This window comes from Anoplopoma fimbria, chromosome 10 (genome assembly GCF_027596085.1).
Source record: "Anoplopoma fimbria isolate UVic2021 breed Golden Eagle Sablefish chromosome 10, Afim_UVic_2022, whole genome shotgun sequence".
NCBI lineage: Eukaryota > Metazoa > Chordata > Actinopteri > Perciformes > Anoplopomatidae > Anoplopoma > Anoplopoma fimbria.
The window spans coordinates 19920686-19942821 of NC_072458.1; the positions used below are offsets into that span (position 1 = coordinate 19920686).

The following is a 22136-nucleotide window of genomic DNA, read 5'->3' on the forward strand; positions in this document are numbered from 1 at the left end:
CACCTCCTCGAGGAGTTTAAATAATCTAATAGGAGATAAAGTGTATAAAGATGAGGCATGTGGGGGATATTGGATCTGCAAAAGATTGAAACGGCGTCTACTTTCTAATAAAAGAGAGGGAAAAACCTTTGATTGTCTGAGCAGCAAGAGGTGGGAAAAAAGTGGAGTGAACACTCAACAGTTACAAAGTAGTATTTTCAGTCTAAACTATGTTATCAAAGTTAAAAATGAGTACAATTGTACAAGACTGTACTGGATCACTAGCATGGACAAACATTACAGCAATTAAACACAACTAGATTGACATTTTTTTAACAAGCCTTACACGATTTTCTTTTCATCTACAGTATATGTGTAAGAGTGAGGTTTACAGCGAGATTACGGCATTAAAAGCATCCATTGGGTTAACGATTGTAGACACAGGGGAAATGCTTGAACCATCCCCGTAATTGAGCCTGTGATAGTCTTTGGCAACCCGTGATGGAAGCATCCTAATGGAATGAGGCAAATTATCCAGCTCATAATCAGCAAGACCTGAACTGGACCTGCAAAACTACCTTTATAGAAATGAAGAAGTGAGGAAATAGCAGCTGTCTGCACTGGAATATCAGTTTAATCTCACACATCTTCACATCAGCTTTCCTCAATGAGGAGGTTTCTGTCAAATGCCAGAATATCTGAAGAACAGTGAATCCAGTGAAGTATTTGCCATTATCCCCCCCCCTCCTCCTATTTCAGTCACGACAGATTCTCACATTTCCATGCTTGATCTGTGGTGTTTTTCAGATTGCATTCTCTCTGCGAAAGCAGGACAGCCCCAGCTGACTAATCAAAATTCTGGCAGTGTCCAAAGAGTCTCAGAAAACAAACACCCGCAGTAAATCAAAAGTGATTTCAGAAGATGATCACAGATGGTGCGACCGGAGAGCGCTCCTACAAATTCATGTGTCCCCCGGTGATTCAAACATTTCCCAAGATGATGTCTACACTTCTGCAGAATAGCCTGTAGCCCATTATGCATGCAAATAAAAAAAACATGGCTTGAGACCAGTTCTGGAGGTGTGTGCACTAACTGACAGGTAATGGATCCGCACACTGTGATTGGCATCCAGAAAAACATATGGGAAACATAATGGGAGATCTAATGATTTGATGAATCAGCATCAACACGCAACAGTTCACACATTAAAACTTTCTCTCTCTCATTTCATTTACCTCATATTGCACATTTTGACCCGAGGAGGATTTTCCGCTTTTAACAAATTTGTGATTTGTGGAGTTCACAAACCTTCCATTGAGAGAGTTGGTGCAAATGTGTGACAGCAACTCATATTCTCACACGCTTGCAGACACACACACACACATAAGTGACTCACCCCACTGCAAAGGAGCGAGCTGAAGGTGCTCCAGGACCAGCTGGTTGAGGACTCCCTCCACACTGGCCTCTCCGCGGCGCCGCAGGGAAGGGTGGGTAAGGTTAAGGACAACATGATGGAGATGCTTGGTACATTTCAAGAACTAATAAACATTCAAAAACACTACCGTATAACACTAGGAACATTATAAAAAAAAAATATCGTATGTTGCGATTGTAAAACAGCAACAAACCTCAATTCATTATGTTCAAGACTATATTTGGCACAACGCAGTTATTATGAAGACGTCAGAGGTGCATGTAGAGCATGTTTCTGTAACCTGATTATAATGATGGCTGATGGCAGGGCAGGCTATCAATGCATGAATGCTGCATCCAAACAAACACGGCTGTCAGAGAGCCATTACCCAGATAATATGTGATGATAAGGACACAGCTGATCATTTACACAGCTGACATTTGGAATAATGGGTGAGATGAGCAGCGCTTAGGGCAACAAACCTCTGTCTATTAACCTTTGAAGGAGAGTACGGTATGCACGGAGAGGGAGAGAGAGAGGGAGGGAGAGAGAGAGAGAGAGAGAGAATGCATCTACGGAAAAACGTGCATAAAAGTTCTTCAACTGTGCCGCTTGGATCTCTTTCAAACTTCTGACTCATGATGAATCACGTTACACCATGCACGTGCATCTTATATGAAAGGACAATGGCGAACAACAGCATTGTCGTGGCTTTGATCACTTGGAAATGTGGAATTCCTCCTGTGAGGCTCCGGTGGACCCGTTGGGGAACGAGAGCACCTAGCAGCTGCAGTGTGTCTCCACTGATTCAGGCTGGATGATCAGTAGCACCAGCATCTGACGATCCTCAGTGGACCTTCATGTAAGTCCGCCTTGAAATGGCCGTGTTACACAATATGGAGATGTTCATTATGTATACACTGCACGCGAGTAGCCCTGTATAGTATGTGGCTAAAGTTTTATCATTGTTACCGTTACATACTAAAAACATGAGGTGAGCATTTCTTATAAGATAGATATGCTAACAAAAATAAAAAAATCAATATACACCATAGTGTATATTAGGCCTTGACAACTGTTGGATGGATTACTGTGGAATTTCCCATGTATATTCACGGTCCCTAGAAGATCAATTCTAATGATTTTGGTGGTCCCTGTTAGCTTTTCACATCCGCCATCATCGGGCTAACAACTAATGATTTGTTAAGCCTGATGGCATGCCGATATTAGCATTCAGCTCAAAACACAACTGTGACTAAGTACACACCTCAAAGAACTGCTAGCATTGGCGTTTCTTTTTTTGTTTGTTTAACTGTGCTGCAACTTAACATTCTTAGAACCATGTACTCTGTTGAATACAGATGAAAGAAACAACCCTGATCCAATTCAGGCTTGACATAAATCGCTGATAAGTTTCTCTAAACCAAATAAGGAACAAGGAGCATCCGTCTTAGGAGTACAGTATAAATACAGCTATACTAAGGGTCCAAAAATGGCCGCTTCCAGCATCCATCCATCTTCTGGCATTTATCCAGGTATGGGTCACATAGGCAGCAGGCTAAGCAAGTTAACCCTGCAGTAGCCACAAAATGCAACCTATTGGTTTAGTGTAGAGGGACTACAATTATCCACTTTTTCGTTTCGCTATGAACAACTTTTCTATGGGGATGACATTACATTTAAAACAAAACTTAGGTTTAGGCAACATAACCACTAAGTTAGGTTATGAAAAGAAATTCATGGCTGAGCTTTCAATAACTACGTAAAGTTAGGTTTAGAGAACAAAACCACGTAATTAGGTTTAAAAAAAAATGTCAGGAAACAAAACCTAATCCATTTCTGACCTCTGCCTTGTAACGTCAGTGCATTTTAAATTTGTGTGTCCACCAAGAACAAGGCTCCTAATTGACTTTCCACTGGCGTTATCCTCGGCCAGAGAGACACAAAGAAAAACAGACAATTCGTGTCCTTGTACACGAACCAATGGATTGCATTCCGTAACTATTTCACAAACTGCTATGATACTGGGCTGAAGCCTGAACCTCTTTCTCCACAGCCATGTCTAAATGTATATAACGGCCTGTAAACTTTTACTTCAAATATTTAGTGTGCATGACAGTTGTTATGTCTTTAGTCAGATTTTAAGCGGCTGCATTAGAACATGGGTCGGGTAATGGGTTGTGTGAGCTGCACATTTGACCGGGCAGATTGTAAAAATAAACTTGGTAAGCATCACTGGATCCACTTATCTGTGGATGTGTGTGTAACAAGATTATAGTCTAAGATTAAGCACTCCAATAAAGGGTGAAATCCACTTTTGGCTGCACTGCATCATATATTTTAGTGGCATATGAGCAACAATTCCATTCCCTTAAATTGCTACGGAGCTGAGCAATCATAAAAACAATATGTGAACGATACACATGCATGTCCACTCACTAAACTTACTGTCAACAATCACTTTGAGTTTGGCACTTTTCTGCCCAGAATACTATTATGTCTTCTATAACAGCTCTTCCTAACAAAAGAAAAAGGAAAGGTCATTGCTTACAGTAATTCAAAACTTCTCCACAGTTATTTAAAATGCATCTAAAGTGTTGCTTTGAGAATTGGTGTGTGTCTGCGTGGGGCTGATAAATAGCTTTAAGTATTTTTGCTTTAATGTATTTGGTGCTTTATCTCCCCTTTATTCACCAATTCCTGCAAACACATGTAGACAATTTGGACTTCCCAACTAACTTACTACTAAATACAAAAGCAACAGCAGATGTTGTTTATGTACAAAACATAAAAGGACAGTAAAAATGGATGGCATGTGAAAAATAATAATAATAAATCGAAAAAATGAGTAATAATTCTTTTGAAAGGAAAAGATGAAGGAGAAGGTAGGAAGAAAAAGCGAGCAGGAGAGAAGTATTAAAATAAATAAATGGAGGAGGGGATGTGTTGGGTTTGGATGCTTTCCAGGCGAGCTTTGCAGGATGGATTTGGTTTAGTATTATTAACTATTATCTCTGTTCATATAGTCACACACTTCCACATAAACATACATGTTACCCCAGCTAAATGCTTACATTTACATTAATATTTGAGTTGTGGTATTAGCACCTATTTTGTACTTGCTTGTGAGCAATATAAGCAACTCTTCAGTCAAAATGATTGTGGTAAAGTCATTTGTTTCATGTTATTCCTTCTCTGTCCTCTGTCTTTCTCACTAACAAACTGAACCAGAAAAGCCAAAAAAAAAAAAAAAATGCTTGTAGTAAAACCATAGCCTGAGAGTAAAACACATAAAAAGTTGGCAGGTGGTCCAGGAGCAGAGTCGTCTTGACAGCTATGAAGACCCTTAGACCACGTTGAGAGAAATGACCCAAATAGTTCTGCCGAAGGATTACAGCTGAGAACAATGCCTTTAAGGTCATTTGTTAAAGAAAGCTATGCTGGTCACATGCTGTTGCTTCTGGCTGGCTGTAACATCTTAAGACACAATATACATCCAGATATGAGTTTAATATGTTTTTACAGGGTATTGCGATAATAAGGGACCCACTGAGACACAACTTAACTTCCACACTGTACATCCAGAAATGATTCATGAACTTGGCAATGACCTCCACAAAGGGAAGACACTATTACCACATTCTCTTCCATTATATCTTGTATTTTTCTCAGTGCCTGTGCTGTAAAGCCTTCTCCAATGAGAGAATCGCTATAACTGAACACCATCAACAAACAGGAATAATAAAGCAGAGAACTCATAAATTACAAATTAAAGTGACTGTTGCTTTGCTCAGGGCCAAGTGAGTGCTCTGGAGTGTGACACGCACTGTGATCATCTTTTCTTTTTTTATTCCTCTTGTTGTTTTATGTTGTAAGGGGGAAAATCCACCCTGAAGCGGAATTTACATTGTGCTATTCCAAGGATGTGAGATAGTTGAGCCACTATCCTCACACACGGATACGAAAGCATCCAGACTCATCTTGATAACATCATGTGATAGATCTGGTGTTGGTCCATTCACACTAAATGAATAAGTGAGTTAACATAAGTTGCGTTTGTGATATTCCATCCAATTTACCTTTATTTTAACGCGGGGCTTCAAAAGTCACAATTTCACTTTTTGTTCGATTTTCCACGACGGCCTTGAGAGAGTGTGGTGCCTATTTTTTATTACATATATATATGCATATATTTTAAGTAATATATTTAGAGCTGCACATTTCCTAAATGTTTTTTTGTTAGTCCGAAATGAACTGAAATAAACACAATTAGCTGTTTCACTGAGTTCCAAGGGAAACTTGTTTATATTCACAAATTGCACTCACAACATATGTTCAAAATTGGGTAAAATGATCAAACAGGCCATTTCAGGCTGATTTATGCAACAGTAAAAAGAGTGCTATCAGACTCGCTGTTGGGAATGTAGTTGTATGTCATTTTCTTTCTTCATCCCTGCCTACACGCTGCCAAATTACTTGCAGATAAAACAATACACATAATGATGGGGGTGTTTTCGCCTTCATAAAAAGGAAAAATATAATGGCAACTTCAGTAGAGCAGAGATTGGATTCATCATTAATTGCACACCGTGCTCACCAACAATCTGACAGGCGGTTCTTAAATCTCTAAATATGTGCAAAGGACACTGTAAGCTGATGAGAAATGGGCTGATACACGGCACAGCACGCATGATGACTAGTAGCTGTTTTCAACAGAAGAAAGTTTTCCAGGAAACCGTGAACCTTTTATGGAACTCATGAACTTTATCCGCATTTCGACAGCAGAAACCTGGTTGACGTTTTGGTTTACTGACAATCGTTTCTGGAACCTACATATTCCCTGCTCCCGAGGCAGTACATCCAGATAGTTCAGGGATTTAGTGTTGAAAGTCACTAAGCGGTCAGGTGAACCCTTTAGTCTGCCACATAAAGTACACAGCCTTCAATCGGATTGCAAGCAAACACTGATGTCACCAACAGAATAGCACATTGTCGTCCACATAGGTGGAAATTGGCCTTTGATCTCACAGGTGGTCAAATTAAGGTTATTGACTTGCTCAAACTTCACCAGCTTATTAGAACTGTAATATGTAGTTAAAAGTGTTAATAATTGAAAAAAAATGTTTAAACTTTTTTCCATTCCTGTAAAATTAGCCTAAAACGTCAATAGAAGGCATGCAAAACAATAATTGAAAGCCGTTCTTGAACCATTTGCAGGACAAGTATAGTTTTGTTCAGACATCACAGTCAGAATCACTGTAAGTGTTACTAGCATTGAGTAATAGAAGTTTAAACACACTGAAGAGGAGGTTGTTTCTTTTAGCATGAACATTTCTTGGAGACTAGTTTAGGTCACTCATCAGCACAATCGTTTGCAACAGGGCTCGGTCTTCATATCGGGAAAGAGGGGCAAACACTACCTTTAAAGACGTGCTCGTGTAGGCTGTGGAAAGGCAATGGAAGCTCCGACTTTTCATTTCTAATCGAAAGTGCCATGGCTACAACGTTTTCACTACATAATACTTCAGACACATTCTTGGCATTGGATCGGATGTCTCATTAGATCTGTTGGCGAGGGTACCTACTGTACTACGGGACCCATTGGTTCCAAGTTGTTCTGTTTTACGTTTTTATGCTGGTATTGTGTAAGAAAACAAAGGTTTTAAGACACAGGAGTCTCTGCCAACAATCCCACAGAACAAAAATACTAACCCAGCATCAATGTTACAACCTTTAGTTATTCTGAGGCGAATGGAAGTGTTGATGGTGAACATGTGTAGACAAGCCAGAAGATAACAATATATAAAGAAATAGATGGAAGAGATTTCTACCTGAGGAAAAGAAGATGGCAGAGAGCAGCTTGCTGACAATGCTGTCAAAGATTACCTTGTTCCGACCACAAAGCTTGTCCAAAGACAAGGACCTATGGGAAAACGTTGTATCATATTGATGTGACTATGCGACACAATTACACAACCACGGATACACACCAAGACATCACTTCACAGTGGCAAGTACTTTGCCATACGCTTTCCCATCTGTCAGTGCAGGCGAACAAGTTCCCTTCTGGCCAGAGGCCCTCCAGATGTCCTGTATCGTTGAATCTGACTGTCAACAAACAGCAACATTCAACCAACACAGTGCAGAATAACTCAGTTTGACCACTTATTGAAATGTATGACTAAGGACACTTAATTAGGAATGTAAACTTTCACTATATATGTATTGTGTTTCTGGTGAAATTCAGCTCAGGCTGGTTTCTCTGATATAACTGTACCACACATGCACCAACAGGAAGGATATGATGCTCCAACAGATGCCCAGCTTGCTGTTGATCTGGGAGCCCTGAGCATGCTGTCGCTCCTCCTCCAGCTGTTTGGGGTTAGTGAAGCGAGCCGTCTCCTGGTCCGGCTGTGGCAGACTCTCAAAGTCAAACTTGTCCACCTGGATGGCCATCCTGCAACAGGAGATGGGAGAAGCACTTACAGATACAACTTTCTGCTTACATCATTTCCGATTGGCCAAAAGAAAGACTCTGGGAATGACATAACAGTTATATAACTGTCATTGAAAGTGCTACATTTGAAAGTCAGAGCATCAAAATAGCAGTAAATGACATTTTCTATGTAAAGATACATAGTAGATTAATGGTGTCCTGTGCAGAGAATGAAGTTGCTCTCCCTCTGTGTGAGCTGTTATCAGAACTTCCCTGTACTTTGTTTCCCTGTACATATCATGCATAGGCAATCCATCAATCATGGATATACTTTGAATCTGGATCAAGCACCTTGAAGAGTAAGTTAATAAAGGTTGAATGTATTTGAATAAGATTTATGAAGTTCAAGTTATTTAAAGTGGATAAATGGCTGTCCATCACAATTTCCCAGATAGAAGGGCAGCACCTTTTTTATGCATTTGCACATTTCTACTGTAATGGAGCACAGCTGTTTATGCTGATCTTCATCTACAGAATATTTACGAGGAAAACCTTGCTCACATTTAGGCCTTATGACAACAAATGTGGGCTGCTTTGTGTGTTTTTTTACAAGTTTTAAATGATTTATCTCGTCTGTACAAACACCCTCAGGTCCTAGCTCCCCCCTCTATGTTGTGGGTATGTTATATATTTATAAGAGCCAGGGTTAACGTTGCCAAGGGTTACGTCAAGTGTCACATCCAGGATTGTAGTCTTGTTGTACGAAACTGAGCTGAGACCAAACCTGTGCTTATAAAATGACCCCAAAGGAAGAGGAAGAAGAAGAGGAGGAGAAGAAGAGGAAGAAGAAGAAGAAGAAGAAGAAGAAGAAGAAGAAGAAGAAGAAGAAGAAGAAGAAGAAGAAGAAGAAGAAGAAGAAGAAGAAGAAGAAGAAGAAGAAGAAGAAGAAGAAGAAGAAGAAGAAGAAGAAGAAGAAGTATGCCACATAGAGTCTAAGATCATACAGACACAGTTATAAGAAAGTTAAACATCCACTGTAGCAACTACGGTAAAACCCACATATTCTTCTAGGGAACCGGCAGAGACTAAACCAGAGACAAAGGAAATGGGAATATTTGATTTGCATCCTGCAGATTGAAAGAAATATGACTCAATTATTGCTGAGGATGCGTCATGTGGTTATGACTGAATGTTTGCTGAAATATAAGCCATACCATCTTTATAATATGATTATATATGTTAGTGTTGGGATTCCCTGGCAGCATGTGCTCTTATCTGAAGGCTCAAAAAAAAAAATCACCAAACTTGGAGATACATATTGCATAGTGAAGCATAAGCCCTATACAGCAGCCCTTCACAGGAGAGAAGAAATGTCTCACGCTTTTTTCCTGGTGTCATTCTGAGTGATAGGCTTCACTTTAAGTGTTTAACTGAGAAACAGACTTTATCTGAGTCTTTTTCACAGAAAAAACAGAGCGGGAAAAAATGCTGTGGTCCATTTTTCCGTGCCCTCAGCACTCCAATCCAAAAACACAGCACATCCATGTATTGATCGGTAGGTTGGTCACTAGATTCCAGTTCAGAGGACACAGCGGCTCCCGAAGGAGTTATTATCTGGTGCACTGAGAGGAACATGTGCAGAGCAGAGTCAGAGACACTGAACTGACAAATGCTTTTGTTGTGTTTCCTCTCGACAGCCATCATCATGGAGAAATCAAATGAAGTATAAATAATATGATAATACAATATGAATGATTTGAGAGAGAAAGTCTGATTACAATATACGTCTGTATCACATGTCTCGACATGTAAGATATAGAAGTTTATGGACATGACAATTGTATTTATTTGATGTATTGCTGCTTGTTCAACGTGGGATGAGCTGAATGACATTATCTCAAGCATTAAGTAGCCTACAAATATTTTTTGTCAAGTCATTCCTTTAAGCCACCAGCATGAGACAGGCTTTGATGTTACGCTTCTCTTGCATCTCTCTCTCTCTCTCACAGACACACCAACCCGGGCGAGTGTGTGTGGCGTTTAATCATGGATGTGCGTATGTGTGTTTTTTGTATCTGGATGGAAGCAAAAAAAGGGCTAGGAGAGAGGGAAAGAAGTGAAGCACCAAATCATGTTTATACATGTTGAGGTTGGAAATGGTAATGGGAGATGCCAGCCTGCATTTACAAAAAAGACTGACTGCAAAATAAAAGCTAGCAAGAAATGAAATCAAAATAAAAGTGACCTTAAAAAAAAAAGTGGTTTCATATTCCTTCAATAATCAGTTAGTAATAAATAAATAAATAAAACAAAATGAATAAATATGAGATAACGAGTCAAATAAATGCTATAAAATAAATACCACCTGCAAACCTGAATTTCAATAGTGTGAATAAATAATAAAAGTTAATACAAATCCATTTCCAAAGACGTTTTTGACATCAATATTACATTGCGACACCTCAGAATGTTCCGATTGATTTACTAGAATAATCGCGCTAAAGGGTTAAATCAATTATTTTTTTTAGAGAAGACGTATCAAGATATATATATTGTATATTGCGTCAGAGTTGAAAAATATTGACATATTATTTATAAGCCATATTGCCTAGCCCGGTTTTAGTTATTATTAGGGGTCTAAAGATTAACTGATACTCGAAAAAGATATACGGTCGTTTCAAAACTGTGAATTAGACTCACAAATGAGGGGGATTCGCTCAAAAGGTCAAAAGCCGATTCAATCCGAATTGAGTATTTAGTATTATATTATATTATATTGAGAGAAAGATGCACACCTCTAGTCATTATGTTACAGCAGTGAGCACATGAGTATCATAACAGGTCATCTGCTGCCTCACCTGTCTTACATACCATATTGCAAATCATAAATTAAATTACACTACAAGAAAAAAATAAAATCTCTTGATGAGTCCAAGGACACACATACATCAAAGCGAGGTGGAGGAGAAAAACGTAATGCAATTATCATGACACAGCCTTTTCAACAAAGCAGAGCACAAACTAAATAACAATTACGACTTCAAAACAAAGACGAAGGAAAAAGCTACTGTTCTTGCTGCGACGCACTCAAATACGCCCCCGCCTTTGAAGATTAGTGGCACGAGGCTTATGTCACTGACTGAAGTCCCATCTTCAAATGGGCGCTGCTTTTCATTCAGTCATCTTCAAAAGCGCACATCACACATTAAGTCTAAAAATACCACGTTGCAACAATGCAAATGGATCCTAAATGGGAAGACGGAGCCTGGCAAGGCCTGCGACTGGTTTCCTTTGGACAGGTAATTACCGAGAGCCAGATGGAGGAAATTCAAATTAACACTTCAAATGAGGAGCAATATGGAAAGGAATGTTTTATAAAGAATACATCTTAACTTTGTTAATTTGGTGGGATTTGATTTTGGGTTTGCTAACACCTAACACGTTTTCTATGTTCCACAAAATCAGTATAGAAAGTAATCAGGTATTCGCTAATAAAGAGGCTAAGGATGGCTAGGACATAGCAGTATCTTTACATTGCAAATAAAAGGCTAATTGTGTTGTTTTGTACTTGAAAATAATGTTATACATGTATTTGAATATGCTCATGGAATGCCAGTTTACTATCTGAACAATGGCTAGAGTTGCAATGGATAGAGAAGGTAACAGTACTATGAATAAGTATTACTAGTCAAAAGAAAATTCCCCTTCAGTTACATGAACTTGATAATATATATAGGTTTGAATAACTCTATGAAGAGGAAAAAGCTGTAGATAGCTCCTCATTTAAGCCAATATTCAACTAACAAGTACCATGATTGTCAAACTTTGGAATAATTGAATAAGTAAAATGCATGAAAAATAAATGAATGGCCACAATTTCTCAGCCAAAGGTCTAACAAAACATTTTGTAAAACCAACACTTCAAAACCCCAAAATATCCAATTCATAATAATATAGACAACTGAATAGCAACAATTAATCTAGTAATGATTGAGTTGCATTATGGATAAGCCACTTAGAAAGCATGAGGCCCATGAAACCATAAATGTTACAATTTTATTTGCTGCTAATGACCAGGCCTTAAGTGCAGAAAAAAGGCGAGGGTAGTTGTGGTTCTCAAGCTAATAGCAGCATAATGGCAAACATGATTTGAAAACAAGTTTACCACCTTCTACTGCAGTGAAACTTAATGGAAATCCAATTTAATTAGAGGAGCACTATTTAAAAAAGTTACCTATTATATAATGAAACCTATTAGTGTACTAGTGAAGCAGTGTACATAAAGAAATAGCAATATAAAGCATAAGCAAGTCCATAAACCGGTAGTTGTAAATCTAACAAAGACCACATCAAACCCCAAAGCACCACTGAAGGTGTTTTTTCTAGAAAGGCAAGAGAGCATCAACAGGCCAAGCTCTCACACCACCACTCCCACCATCTTCTCTTTCCATTGATTTGATTGTGGAGTCTTTTAAGGATTAACCCATATCTGGAGACTAATCTAGCCTATTACAAGGCTTTTAATAACAACCTGTGTGCTGAGCTTGGAGCCACTGTGAGACATCTCTAGGCCTAATTCCCAGTCCATTTCACCTCCCTGCCTCGGCCCACCCGCCTTGCTGATAACAGCCTGCTTGGCCTTTATTTCCCTGGCTGAGAAAAGGCGGCAAGGGTAGATGGGAGATTGGATGGATGAACCGATTTCACCGAAACTTCTATCTGTTCAAAAGAGTGGGCTGTGAATTGGTTAGAGATCAAATAAAATCCAACAAAGAAATGCACAGATGAAAGACAAATCTTCAGAAATAAGCACGGTTATTCATGTCCATGCATAGAGATATGGAGAAGTCTATTTTCTTGTCAGCGTGTCGGCCTGCAGGGCTTTGCGCTGGCCAAGTGGAATGTTTGTCAGGTGCAAACAATGTTTTTTCTTTGTTGCCAGTTTTTTGTTTTGTAGCCTGTATCCATTTGGTATTTTGATGACTCACAATGGGCTTGACTCCATGACGGTTGCAGCAAAGCAGAGGTGTGGAACAGAGATTTGTGCTTGCTCAGGGCAAAGTTGAAAGTTTTGTCATGGATCTGCCGCACACGTTTAAACAGATCCAACCTAAAAATGATATTATGTATATGAATGATCTGTAAAATTACAAATAACTGTCCCAATTAACCCTGTATCTCACAAAATACATGCTCAAATGTTATTTCCTTTTAAAATCAATCTTAGAGGAAATGTGTTTATTTAATTTCAAATCTTAATGTTCATGATTTGAAAACGTACAACTCATAATAACAGTATCAGCAATAATGAAAGTGCAATTCTCTTGACTTGCCTTGGATGAAACCCATACGGACATGGAGGAACAAACAGAAAAGTACCTTCATGTTATAAGATAACTGATCAAACCAAAGAATATATTTGCAGCCATTTTAGCACTTTTCTTATTTGAAGAGTGCAATTTAGTGATCCTTGGAAGATATTGCAAGAAAAAAAAAAAAATAAACTCAACAGAACACCAAAACCAGTACGTTTCGTGCAGAGAGCTACAGTTATGTATTTGTGCATTTGGGCGTATAAGGGGTTACTAAGCTCGACATGTTTCATGTTGTTCTTCTGCCTAAAAAAAAACCTCTAAAAGCAAACCAAACCCGTACCACTAAATGTCATCCCGTCCACCGGCTGTGACTTCTGACACCATATCCCTAATTACCACCATCCTGCAATAAGCTGTGTCAGTTTTTAATGGCAGTAATAACAGCAGTTTAGGAAGAGCCGGTCACAGTGAAATGACCCCTTCCTAATTAAATGCTGTGTTGCCTCGGACCAAAAAGTACATGATAATCACATTAAAGCGCATGGAGCCGCTTTCATCTGACCACTGCAAAGCCATAAATCATCTGTCAATCTGGAGGTCTGTAAACGCAGACATGGTCACAAAATAGCAGATGCTGGCTTCTAGTCAACTACTGATGATGTGTTATCACAGCTACTACTTAAATGATAGTGTAAAGGTATTTAACTTATATATGTGATAGTATTTTTTTTCTTGTTGTTGTTTTGTTGTTTTACTGCAGCGTTTGAAAGGTGTTCACTAGCGTGTGACTTCAAGCCTGCTGCAAGCAATATGCACAGCCTGAATTATGCCCTACGGAGCAAATCGTGTGCAGCCAATGTTTTATCAGAGCCTTTTTGCATCTTTTTTAACAGCCAGAGATTGTGTTATGTCACCGGGGAGAGGCTGAGAGTGAAGAACGTACCGAATGTGTGTGTGTGTGTGTGTGTGTGTTTTCACAGAGAGGGTTATTTTTACCTCACGTGCAAGAGCTTAAGGGCGGAGATCCATAGAGGCTTGTGCAGAGGCAGGCAAGAGCAACAGTCTATTTTTAGACTGCGGCTGACTCCGCGTAACCCTTTGTATGCAGCGGCTGCAGAGGCAGCGGCGCTCCATCCATCCATATCTTGCTCAATATGATGAGCTGCAAAAAACACACATCCTTACTGCCAATTACTGTATGCGCATAGGTATCGAAAGAATGCATCGGTGCAGACAATCTTCTAATGCGCTGGCTGGCATTAAAATTGAGTCTTTGTAGACCATTACTAGGGATGACAGAGTGAGCTATTTTTGTCTCTGCTGCTGAAATCCAGAAGCTCTTCCTTGGGGCGTTTTTGACATTATTAAACGGCACAGCAGTTGGATGCATGGCATGGGGAGATAGAAGGGAATGACATGCAACAGCGTTTGTAAATAATAATACATCGCTATATGTGTAACTGTAAGGAGTAGATAGTGGATAATCCCAACACATCACAGGGCTGAAATATAATGGTCAATAAAGTCATTAAAGTTGCAGGTGACTGGGGAAGGAAATGACAGACAGTCAGATAAATCTGCTCTGTCCATCATATGAATTTATGGATTTGTTGGAGGTGAAGCACATTTCCAGAATACCAAGAATATGTAAGCATGACTGTGTCAAATGCCTACCAAGAGGTCTCAGGCAGCTAGATGGAGCGATTATAGCAGGTGTTTTACAGGACATGTGAGTGGAAAAACATCTTTATGTTCTAGCATCTTAACTTGCCCATCTTCAGACAGCCAACAGGGATAAAATGCCCCCCCCTCCAGGGAACACATAACATTTCAAGAAAAATGTGAGAGGGGGGGTTGGGAAAGAAAATAAAAAAAACCTGACAGTTGTGTGGAGATTAATGCCAGGGAGAGGTCGAGCTGCAGCAGATGTACATCTCAGCAGTCAGCTCTCATCTCTGTCGGAAAACATCGCTCCGGTGCCCCTATCCTCAGCGGATACAAGTGTTTGTTTTTTTATTAGACTGGATATTGCTCATGTAATGAGCGTGTGATCTAAACTGACAGACTGAGAAAAAGGCCAATTTGATTTGCAGGTTGCGATAAAACAATTGAATGATAATACTCAACACTAGGCTGGTGACTGTTGAAGATGGTGTATATATATATATATATATATATATATATATATACGACTGCAAACGCGCTATGTGCTTTGATGCCATAAAACGTAGCACAAGATGGGGGAAAGGTGGTCACCATGGAAACAAGCTTTGTTTGAAAAGCTCATGCAATGAGGCGTGTCTGCCCTTGTGCTCACTCGATTCGGCAGAGTCAAAAGGCGAACGGAGAGGAGGCAAATATGAGGAACTGCTGCAGTGAGCGATAGATCGCCGCTCTACTACAAAGGTTCTTACTGAGCTGGCTCTGCGATGATGATGGTGGAACTAGTTAAAAGCCTAGGGGTTGATGCTGTGATGAGATGTAAACCCCCAATGGTCTGTTTAGATCCCCCGGGAGACACGGCTGTGGTGTTGATGCAGAGCGGGGATTGGGATCAAGGTCTAAGAGCAACCTGCTGCCGGCGAAGAAATGGTCACAGGATGACGATAAGCACATCCACTGAATCTTGTGTTGGTTGCAATGAAAAATATTGAGCTTTCAAAAATGATGCTGGGCTTGAAAATACCCACTTACTGTAGAAAATATGTTTTGAGGTATCTAGTAAAACAGATTTGCCCACATTTTTAGACGTCTCCTTCAGAAATATTTGCCTCCACCTAAATAAAATGAGGTCATTTGAATTCTGTGTGATCTTTTTCCAGAAGCAATATCCCAGTTACTGTAGATGTCTGCACCTTACTGTGGAGCTCCAGTACAGAAAATGAAGTACATTCTACTGAAGAAATAATTAATATTGCAAATTAACAGGAACCCTGTTCCCTGTAAGAAACACTGCACTGTTTTGTCGTTTTGTTTTTTGTGTAATTTTTCAATTTTATGAGCACCTGAGAGGAAATGTAATCCTCACAAATATAATTGCTCTTTTACATTTGTTATTTCACTCACAACAGGTTTTACTGCATTACATTTTCTGTAAATGATCTTCTGAAAATGGGATTTTAACCCTAAAGTTAATTTATTATTATTATAATAATAATAATAATAATAATAACAATAATACAATTAAAACATAACAATAAAAGAAAAAGGGTGTAACATGCATTCGAACAATGTCAGCTTGAATCGGCTCCAGCCCCCCCTGCGACCCTTAACAGGATAAGCGGTTAAATATGATGGGTGGTTGGAAAATAAAATAAAATACATTTTAAATACCATGAAAATAATATTAAAAGTAATACTATTAACAATAACAATGACAAACAAACTAACTCCATCTGCTGAGGGAAACTGTCAGATGGTGTTTGGGGCTAGTAAGTGGAACTTCAGATACGACTAATACAACACTGAGTAGCACATTTCTACCAAGTGACTAGCAGAAAGGACTAGAAAGAACAGAAACCACTGGAGCCTCCCAAAAAGAGCAATGAGACAAATCTTCTGGAAGATTGTGAGAGGGATCGTATATCAAGGAGGTGACCGAGGAAGATCTCCCACTGGTTATATTTATACAGCTGATGGAGACAAGTGCCTCGGGACCTCTGCTCTTCAATTCAGATAATTAGATACTGTTCAAACACTTGCATCAAACCCATTCTACACTAAAGGACTTGACTGACTTGCAGTCAAACCCCCCCCCTAATTACGATGCCTAAGAACTTATTTTATTTTATGGAAATTACTTTCCAGCCTGACATCCCGGACAACAGCTATTTTTGATTCATATTAATAACGGACACTTTCATTTGCTCCGTCTCATCAGAACTTGCTCATTCGGTCGAGGATTCAGCCGCAGAAATGGTCAGGGCTGTCTGATGATACACGGGTTCACGCCTTTTTTTCCTCAAATGTAAGAATAGAAAGTATGTGAGGAGAGCGGTGCTAATTGACATGCTGTTTATGCAGAGCAGTGACCATTAGAGCCTGATCATTCTTCTCAGCTCAAGGTGGTTTTAAAAAAAGAAGCCACAGAGGAATAATTGTAGGGTGAATTAGTCATTTCTTGCGGACTGAATGTGCGTGGTGAAGCATACTGATGAATGAATGTTCAGTTCTACAGTATCGCTATCAACAATGTTGTGGTCTTAATTTCATCAGAGATATCTAACTGAGGACTTCTGCTTTTCCGTTTGTGTTAAAACACATCTTTACTTGTAGTTCAGGAGGAATGACAATCAATAATCCACTATACGTTAACCAGTGTTAATAAGTAGTACCTGTTTGTGTCATTAGGTGGTGCTTCTGTAAAAATATCATCAGTTATCCAGAGGCTCATGACAATTCCAAACTAGCAGGATAAACAGAACCAGCTAACAGCTGATCATCAAACAGCAGAAATCACCTCTACAGTTTCAGTGCTAATGTTAGGACAAACATTTTTTTGACATTTAAAGTCACACATTTTTTATGTATTCCTTTTTTTTATTGTTATTATAAAAAAGTCTTAAACAGGCCCTATTATGCTATTTTTCGGTTGCATATTTTATCTGAAGTTACAGTTACAACATGTTTACATGCGTTAATGCTCATAATCCTCCTTGTTTTTCTCATCATTCTGTCCTGCAGCACCTCTTCTCACCCTCTCTCTGAAACGCTCCGTTGTAGCGCTTGCTCCTCCCTCCAGAAAGCAAAGTCTGCTCTGATTGGTCAGCTAGCCCGCTCTGTTGTGATTGGTCAACGTTTCACATTTCAAAAAATTCTTCCTCTGGAGATTCAGCTCCGTCTCTCTCTTTTGTTTGTTTGAGGGCCAAACTAGTCAGAAGGAGTTTTACGTCATTTCCGTAACATTATGACCTCAAAGTTACATTGTGACATCATAAAGTTACATTATGACCTCATAAAGTTACGGAAGTGAAGGAGAGAATTCAATGGAGCCGTTTCAGGAGTTCAGGAGCTTCTGAGGGGAGGGTAACTCCTTTTAGGGGTGGACTTCAGGTTTTACACTCTACGGACCTTTTACATGTACAAAAATATATATAACACACTAAAGGAGAGGGAAAAAATGGAAAAGCATAATGGGGCCACTTTAAAATCAAATATCAGAGATGCTCCTCGTCTCAGTCAGCTGGAGGGGCTTGTCTGACTGATTGGCAGCAGCTGTTAGGCTGATCCCCAGTACTGAACACCGGCAGAGAGATAAAGTAAACGAACTTGTGCCGTTCCCAATGTCCCACAGCGTGTTCTTAGTGGTACTGAAGAGTAAGTATCTAACCGGATTTAAGTGACATTTGCAGGTACGTTTACATGTTTTATGTACTGCGGCTGAGCAGCTAATTAGCTATCTAGCCTGCAAATTGACGATAACAGTGCACTTTACCTCGTGGATGTTTGTTCGTTCGCTCGTTCAACAAGCTCAGGTTCAGGACAAGATGAGTGTTTGAGTTTGTAAGTAAGATAAGAAGGAGACTTGAGCAGGCGAGATGATGTCTGTGGCTATGGAAACAGCTGTCTGGCTACAACTGTTACTTTCTTGCTCAATGGGAACATTTGATAAACTGATATCTACAGCAATCAGACAAATTAATGCAAAATTGTGATCGCAGTAAATCAAAATAAAGTGACAGGCCGTGATCCTCCCAGTGACCCATTCTACCTCTTGTCAGAGATAAGATTTTTTGCAAATCCAGGGGAGGGTGTATTATATATAATGCATATAATGTACTATATTGCACTGTATATTGCACTCTTGCACCGTCTAAAAAGAATGTTTGCCCAAATACCCAACTTACTTATCCTTGGTCCACTTCACAGAAGCAGACCTCTCTCAATGTGACCCTGTAAAACCCCCCTGCTGTGAAATATTGTTTAACCAAGAATAATGCTACGCCAGGAAAGTCTGGAGGAGAAAGGTACACATCCTCTACATGTCCTCTTCTTCTCTGTTCGGCTTTGTTCAAAGTAAAGATGGGAGAAAAAAACTAGTCTGGGCATAACGGTGTGTTGTCACGTTGGTCTTTGGGAACCCTGTTGGGCTTCCAAACATCAAAGTGACCGATCACATTCTGAGGTGCTTCACTTTTTTCATTCGCCATTAGAGAACATCATCAAGGGGATAAAGACCTTGTAAAAGACATGTCTGTGAATGATATGAGAAGATGAAAGCAGCACTCTGTCACTCACCCTGTTCACCCCTCTGAGAGAATACACACTCCACAAAACTAAACCAACTGCTCAAACACAGCCTAGAATATCTTTTAACAGCAATCAGTAAATGGAAGATAGAACTTGTCACTATCTACCAGACGATGGCAACAGCTTCCTATTGCCCTCATCCTCCCCTCATAGGGTCACAAGTCCAGAAACTATTAAATCTACTCTCCAAGCATGAAGGCTTTTCTATTTTTCTATTTGTGTAACCACGGTAAAAGTTCAATGGAAACAATTAAAAAGCGTTTGTTGCAGCAAGAAAGCGCGGATGATTGACAGGGTCATTTTTTTTGAGTCCGCCTTAGCTTCACCGGTCCTGGGTGAAGAATCCGGAAAACATCTTGCGCCTTGACACCTCATTCATCATAGAACAGGAAAGAAATATGAAACGACAGGGCCATGTGATGTCGAGAGAGGATGAGTCGAAGAGACACGCATAATATGGTTCAGCAGACGGAGATCTATGAGTCCGTCGCCCTGGCTCTCTCTGTATGCGAAGTCCTACCCCGCGCTGAATAATCTGTGTGTCAAAGGAAATGATCAGCATGTTGCTAAAAAAAAAAAGAAAACTGAGCTAGAGGGAGGAGTGAGGTTGCATCCACTTGTCTCTGCATCGTAGGAGTAGCTACAATAACACTTTGAAATGACTCGATATTCTGGATCTGAATTTATCTTCCAATTAATGATTTTTATACGTCTGTGAGGCCTCAAGAAAAATCTGTATAGGATGGAAGCGCTGATTGGTGGAGTCAAAGCCGACGGCTGTGTCTGCAGGGAATGTCAGTCAAAAGGGTAAAAAAGACATATAAGTCTATATATATATATACGACTGCAGTTGTTACCAGACATGACATGTTTTGCCTCAGAGGCACATTGTGTCATATTCTATCAATTCCTTTCTGGGTTTTTTTCTTCTTTTTTAAATCAATTATACAACTGGTGCATTATGCATTCAGACCACTTCTTAAGTCCTTGTGTATAACATTGACTTCATGATGATATCAGTGAGAGAAGGGCCAAGTCAATGTCTGCAATCGTGGGGATTATATTACAGTAACAGATAGCATGACTTAAAAGGGCTAAATGATAATTCAATTAAAACTTAATACTGACAGCACTATAGCAAATATGACCTTCTACATAAGAACTGTTACATTCCATCAAACCCTTGAGTGGTGTACTCTCGCTGTGCATTGTGTCTGGACAGTGGTGGAATAACTAATCAGATCAATAACTTAAGTACAAGTACCAGCACTGTGTAAACACTCCATTACAAGTAAATGACCTGCCTTCATAATCAGTCTGTAGTAAAGGTACTGTCAGCAAAATGTACTTAAAAGTAGAAACACTTGCTCTACAGAAAAATCGCCTCTGTGACTTATGTACTATTACACTGTTTATCACATTGTTAGAGTGTTAATATTAATACATGCATGAGCAGCATTTTACTGCTATAGCCGGTGAAAGTGGAGAAGTAGAAGTTTTAACTACTTTATATACAGCACAGTTAGCTAGTCCTGTTGTTCCTAGCCTAGAGGTCGGGTCCCATAAAAATGGACACAAGATAAATCTGAGCTCATATTTTCAGACTTTTGCCTCGCCTTTGCTTTTAGGATATAATGCATGGTTTCATTTCCTTGGGCCTCAAACAGTTATTTAAAGGGTCATTTATTTAGAGGGGAATTGTCTCTTATTGAAACTGCTTGCAACTCAGATATATTGGAAATGTAACAAGGAGTCCAAACCAAATCCTGATCCACAGTAAGTGGTACCAAGTCAACAAATGCTGTAATGTAATGGAAACAACAAATGCTGACTTGTCCTTGAACAATTTGTATTATTTCATCAGCTTTTATGTACAGTCTTTACTTGAAAGTAGCTAGTAGCTATGATATATCAAATACATGTAGTGGAATAAAAAGTACAACATTGTCCGAAATGCAGTGGAATGGATGTATACATTTGCATAACATGAAAATACTCCGTATAAAAAGTACAGTACAGTACAAGTACTTCAAAACTGGGATTTCAAGTCAGGCGGCAACTTGGGGTTCTGATAAGTGAAGCCAATGCTGGCCAGCAGGGGGCGACTCCTCTGGTTGCAAAAAGAAGTCTGGTTGTATAGAAGTCTATGAGAAAATGACTCTACTTAGCAGATAAAGCAGGGTATGCCTAAGGGCGGGGCTACCTTGTGATTGACAGGTCACTACCACTACCAGAGCCGTATACGCCGTCTCCACGTCATTTCTCCGCAGTCCAGAAATGGTCATTTCTGCTCACTGGTTAAAAAAAAATAACTAAGATGGCGACGGCCAAAAACCAAGCTGGTGCTGACAAAGAAGCTGAACTTGAATCTTCAAAACCGCAGTCCACAAACCAATGGTTGACATCACGACATCTACCTCCACTTCTTATAAACAGTTTATGATTCAAGTACAATTCTTGAGTGAGTTACTTTTCATTAATAGCCCTGGATTACTTTTTACGACTCTGGGTTTGTTTTGTTGTTATTTTCAAAAATAACCACAGTGACAGAAAAAGACCAGAGTCTAATGTATCACTACATATACTCCATGTTCATACATAGTCATGTAACTTTGATAGTAGTAGTTACAGTCCGTCAGAGTTCAACATCGTGCAAGTGTTCCACAGGCAGAGCAGCGGGTGGTAAAAGGATAACCAGCGTGTTCCCTTGAGATCAAAATCTCTGTCAAAAGGCACCTGGAA

The 22136-nt window shown here is 39.5% G+C and overlaps 1 protein-coding gene across 3 annotated transcripts in view; it reads right to left on the reverse strand.

The window, feature by feature from the left end:
* Nucleotides 1-22136, reverse strand: part of trappc9 (trafficking protein particle complex subunit 9) — a 179408-nt gene that overhangs the window by 56640 nt on the left and 100632 nt on the right. For all 3 annotated transcript variants that reach the window (XM_054605757.1, XM_054605758.1, XM_054605756.1), the window contains 2 exons: nt 7698-7851; nt 1377-1467 (listed from right to left, as the gene is read on the reverse strand). In XM_054605757.1, coding sequence (XP_054461732.1) covers nt 1377-1467; nt 7698-7851 — 245 coding nt within the window. The remainder of the gene's footprint in view (nt 1-1376; nt 1468-7697; nt 7852-22136) is intronic.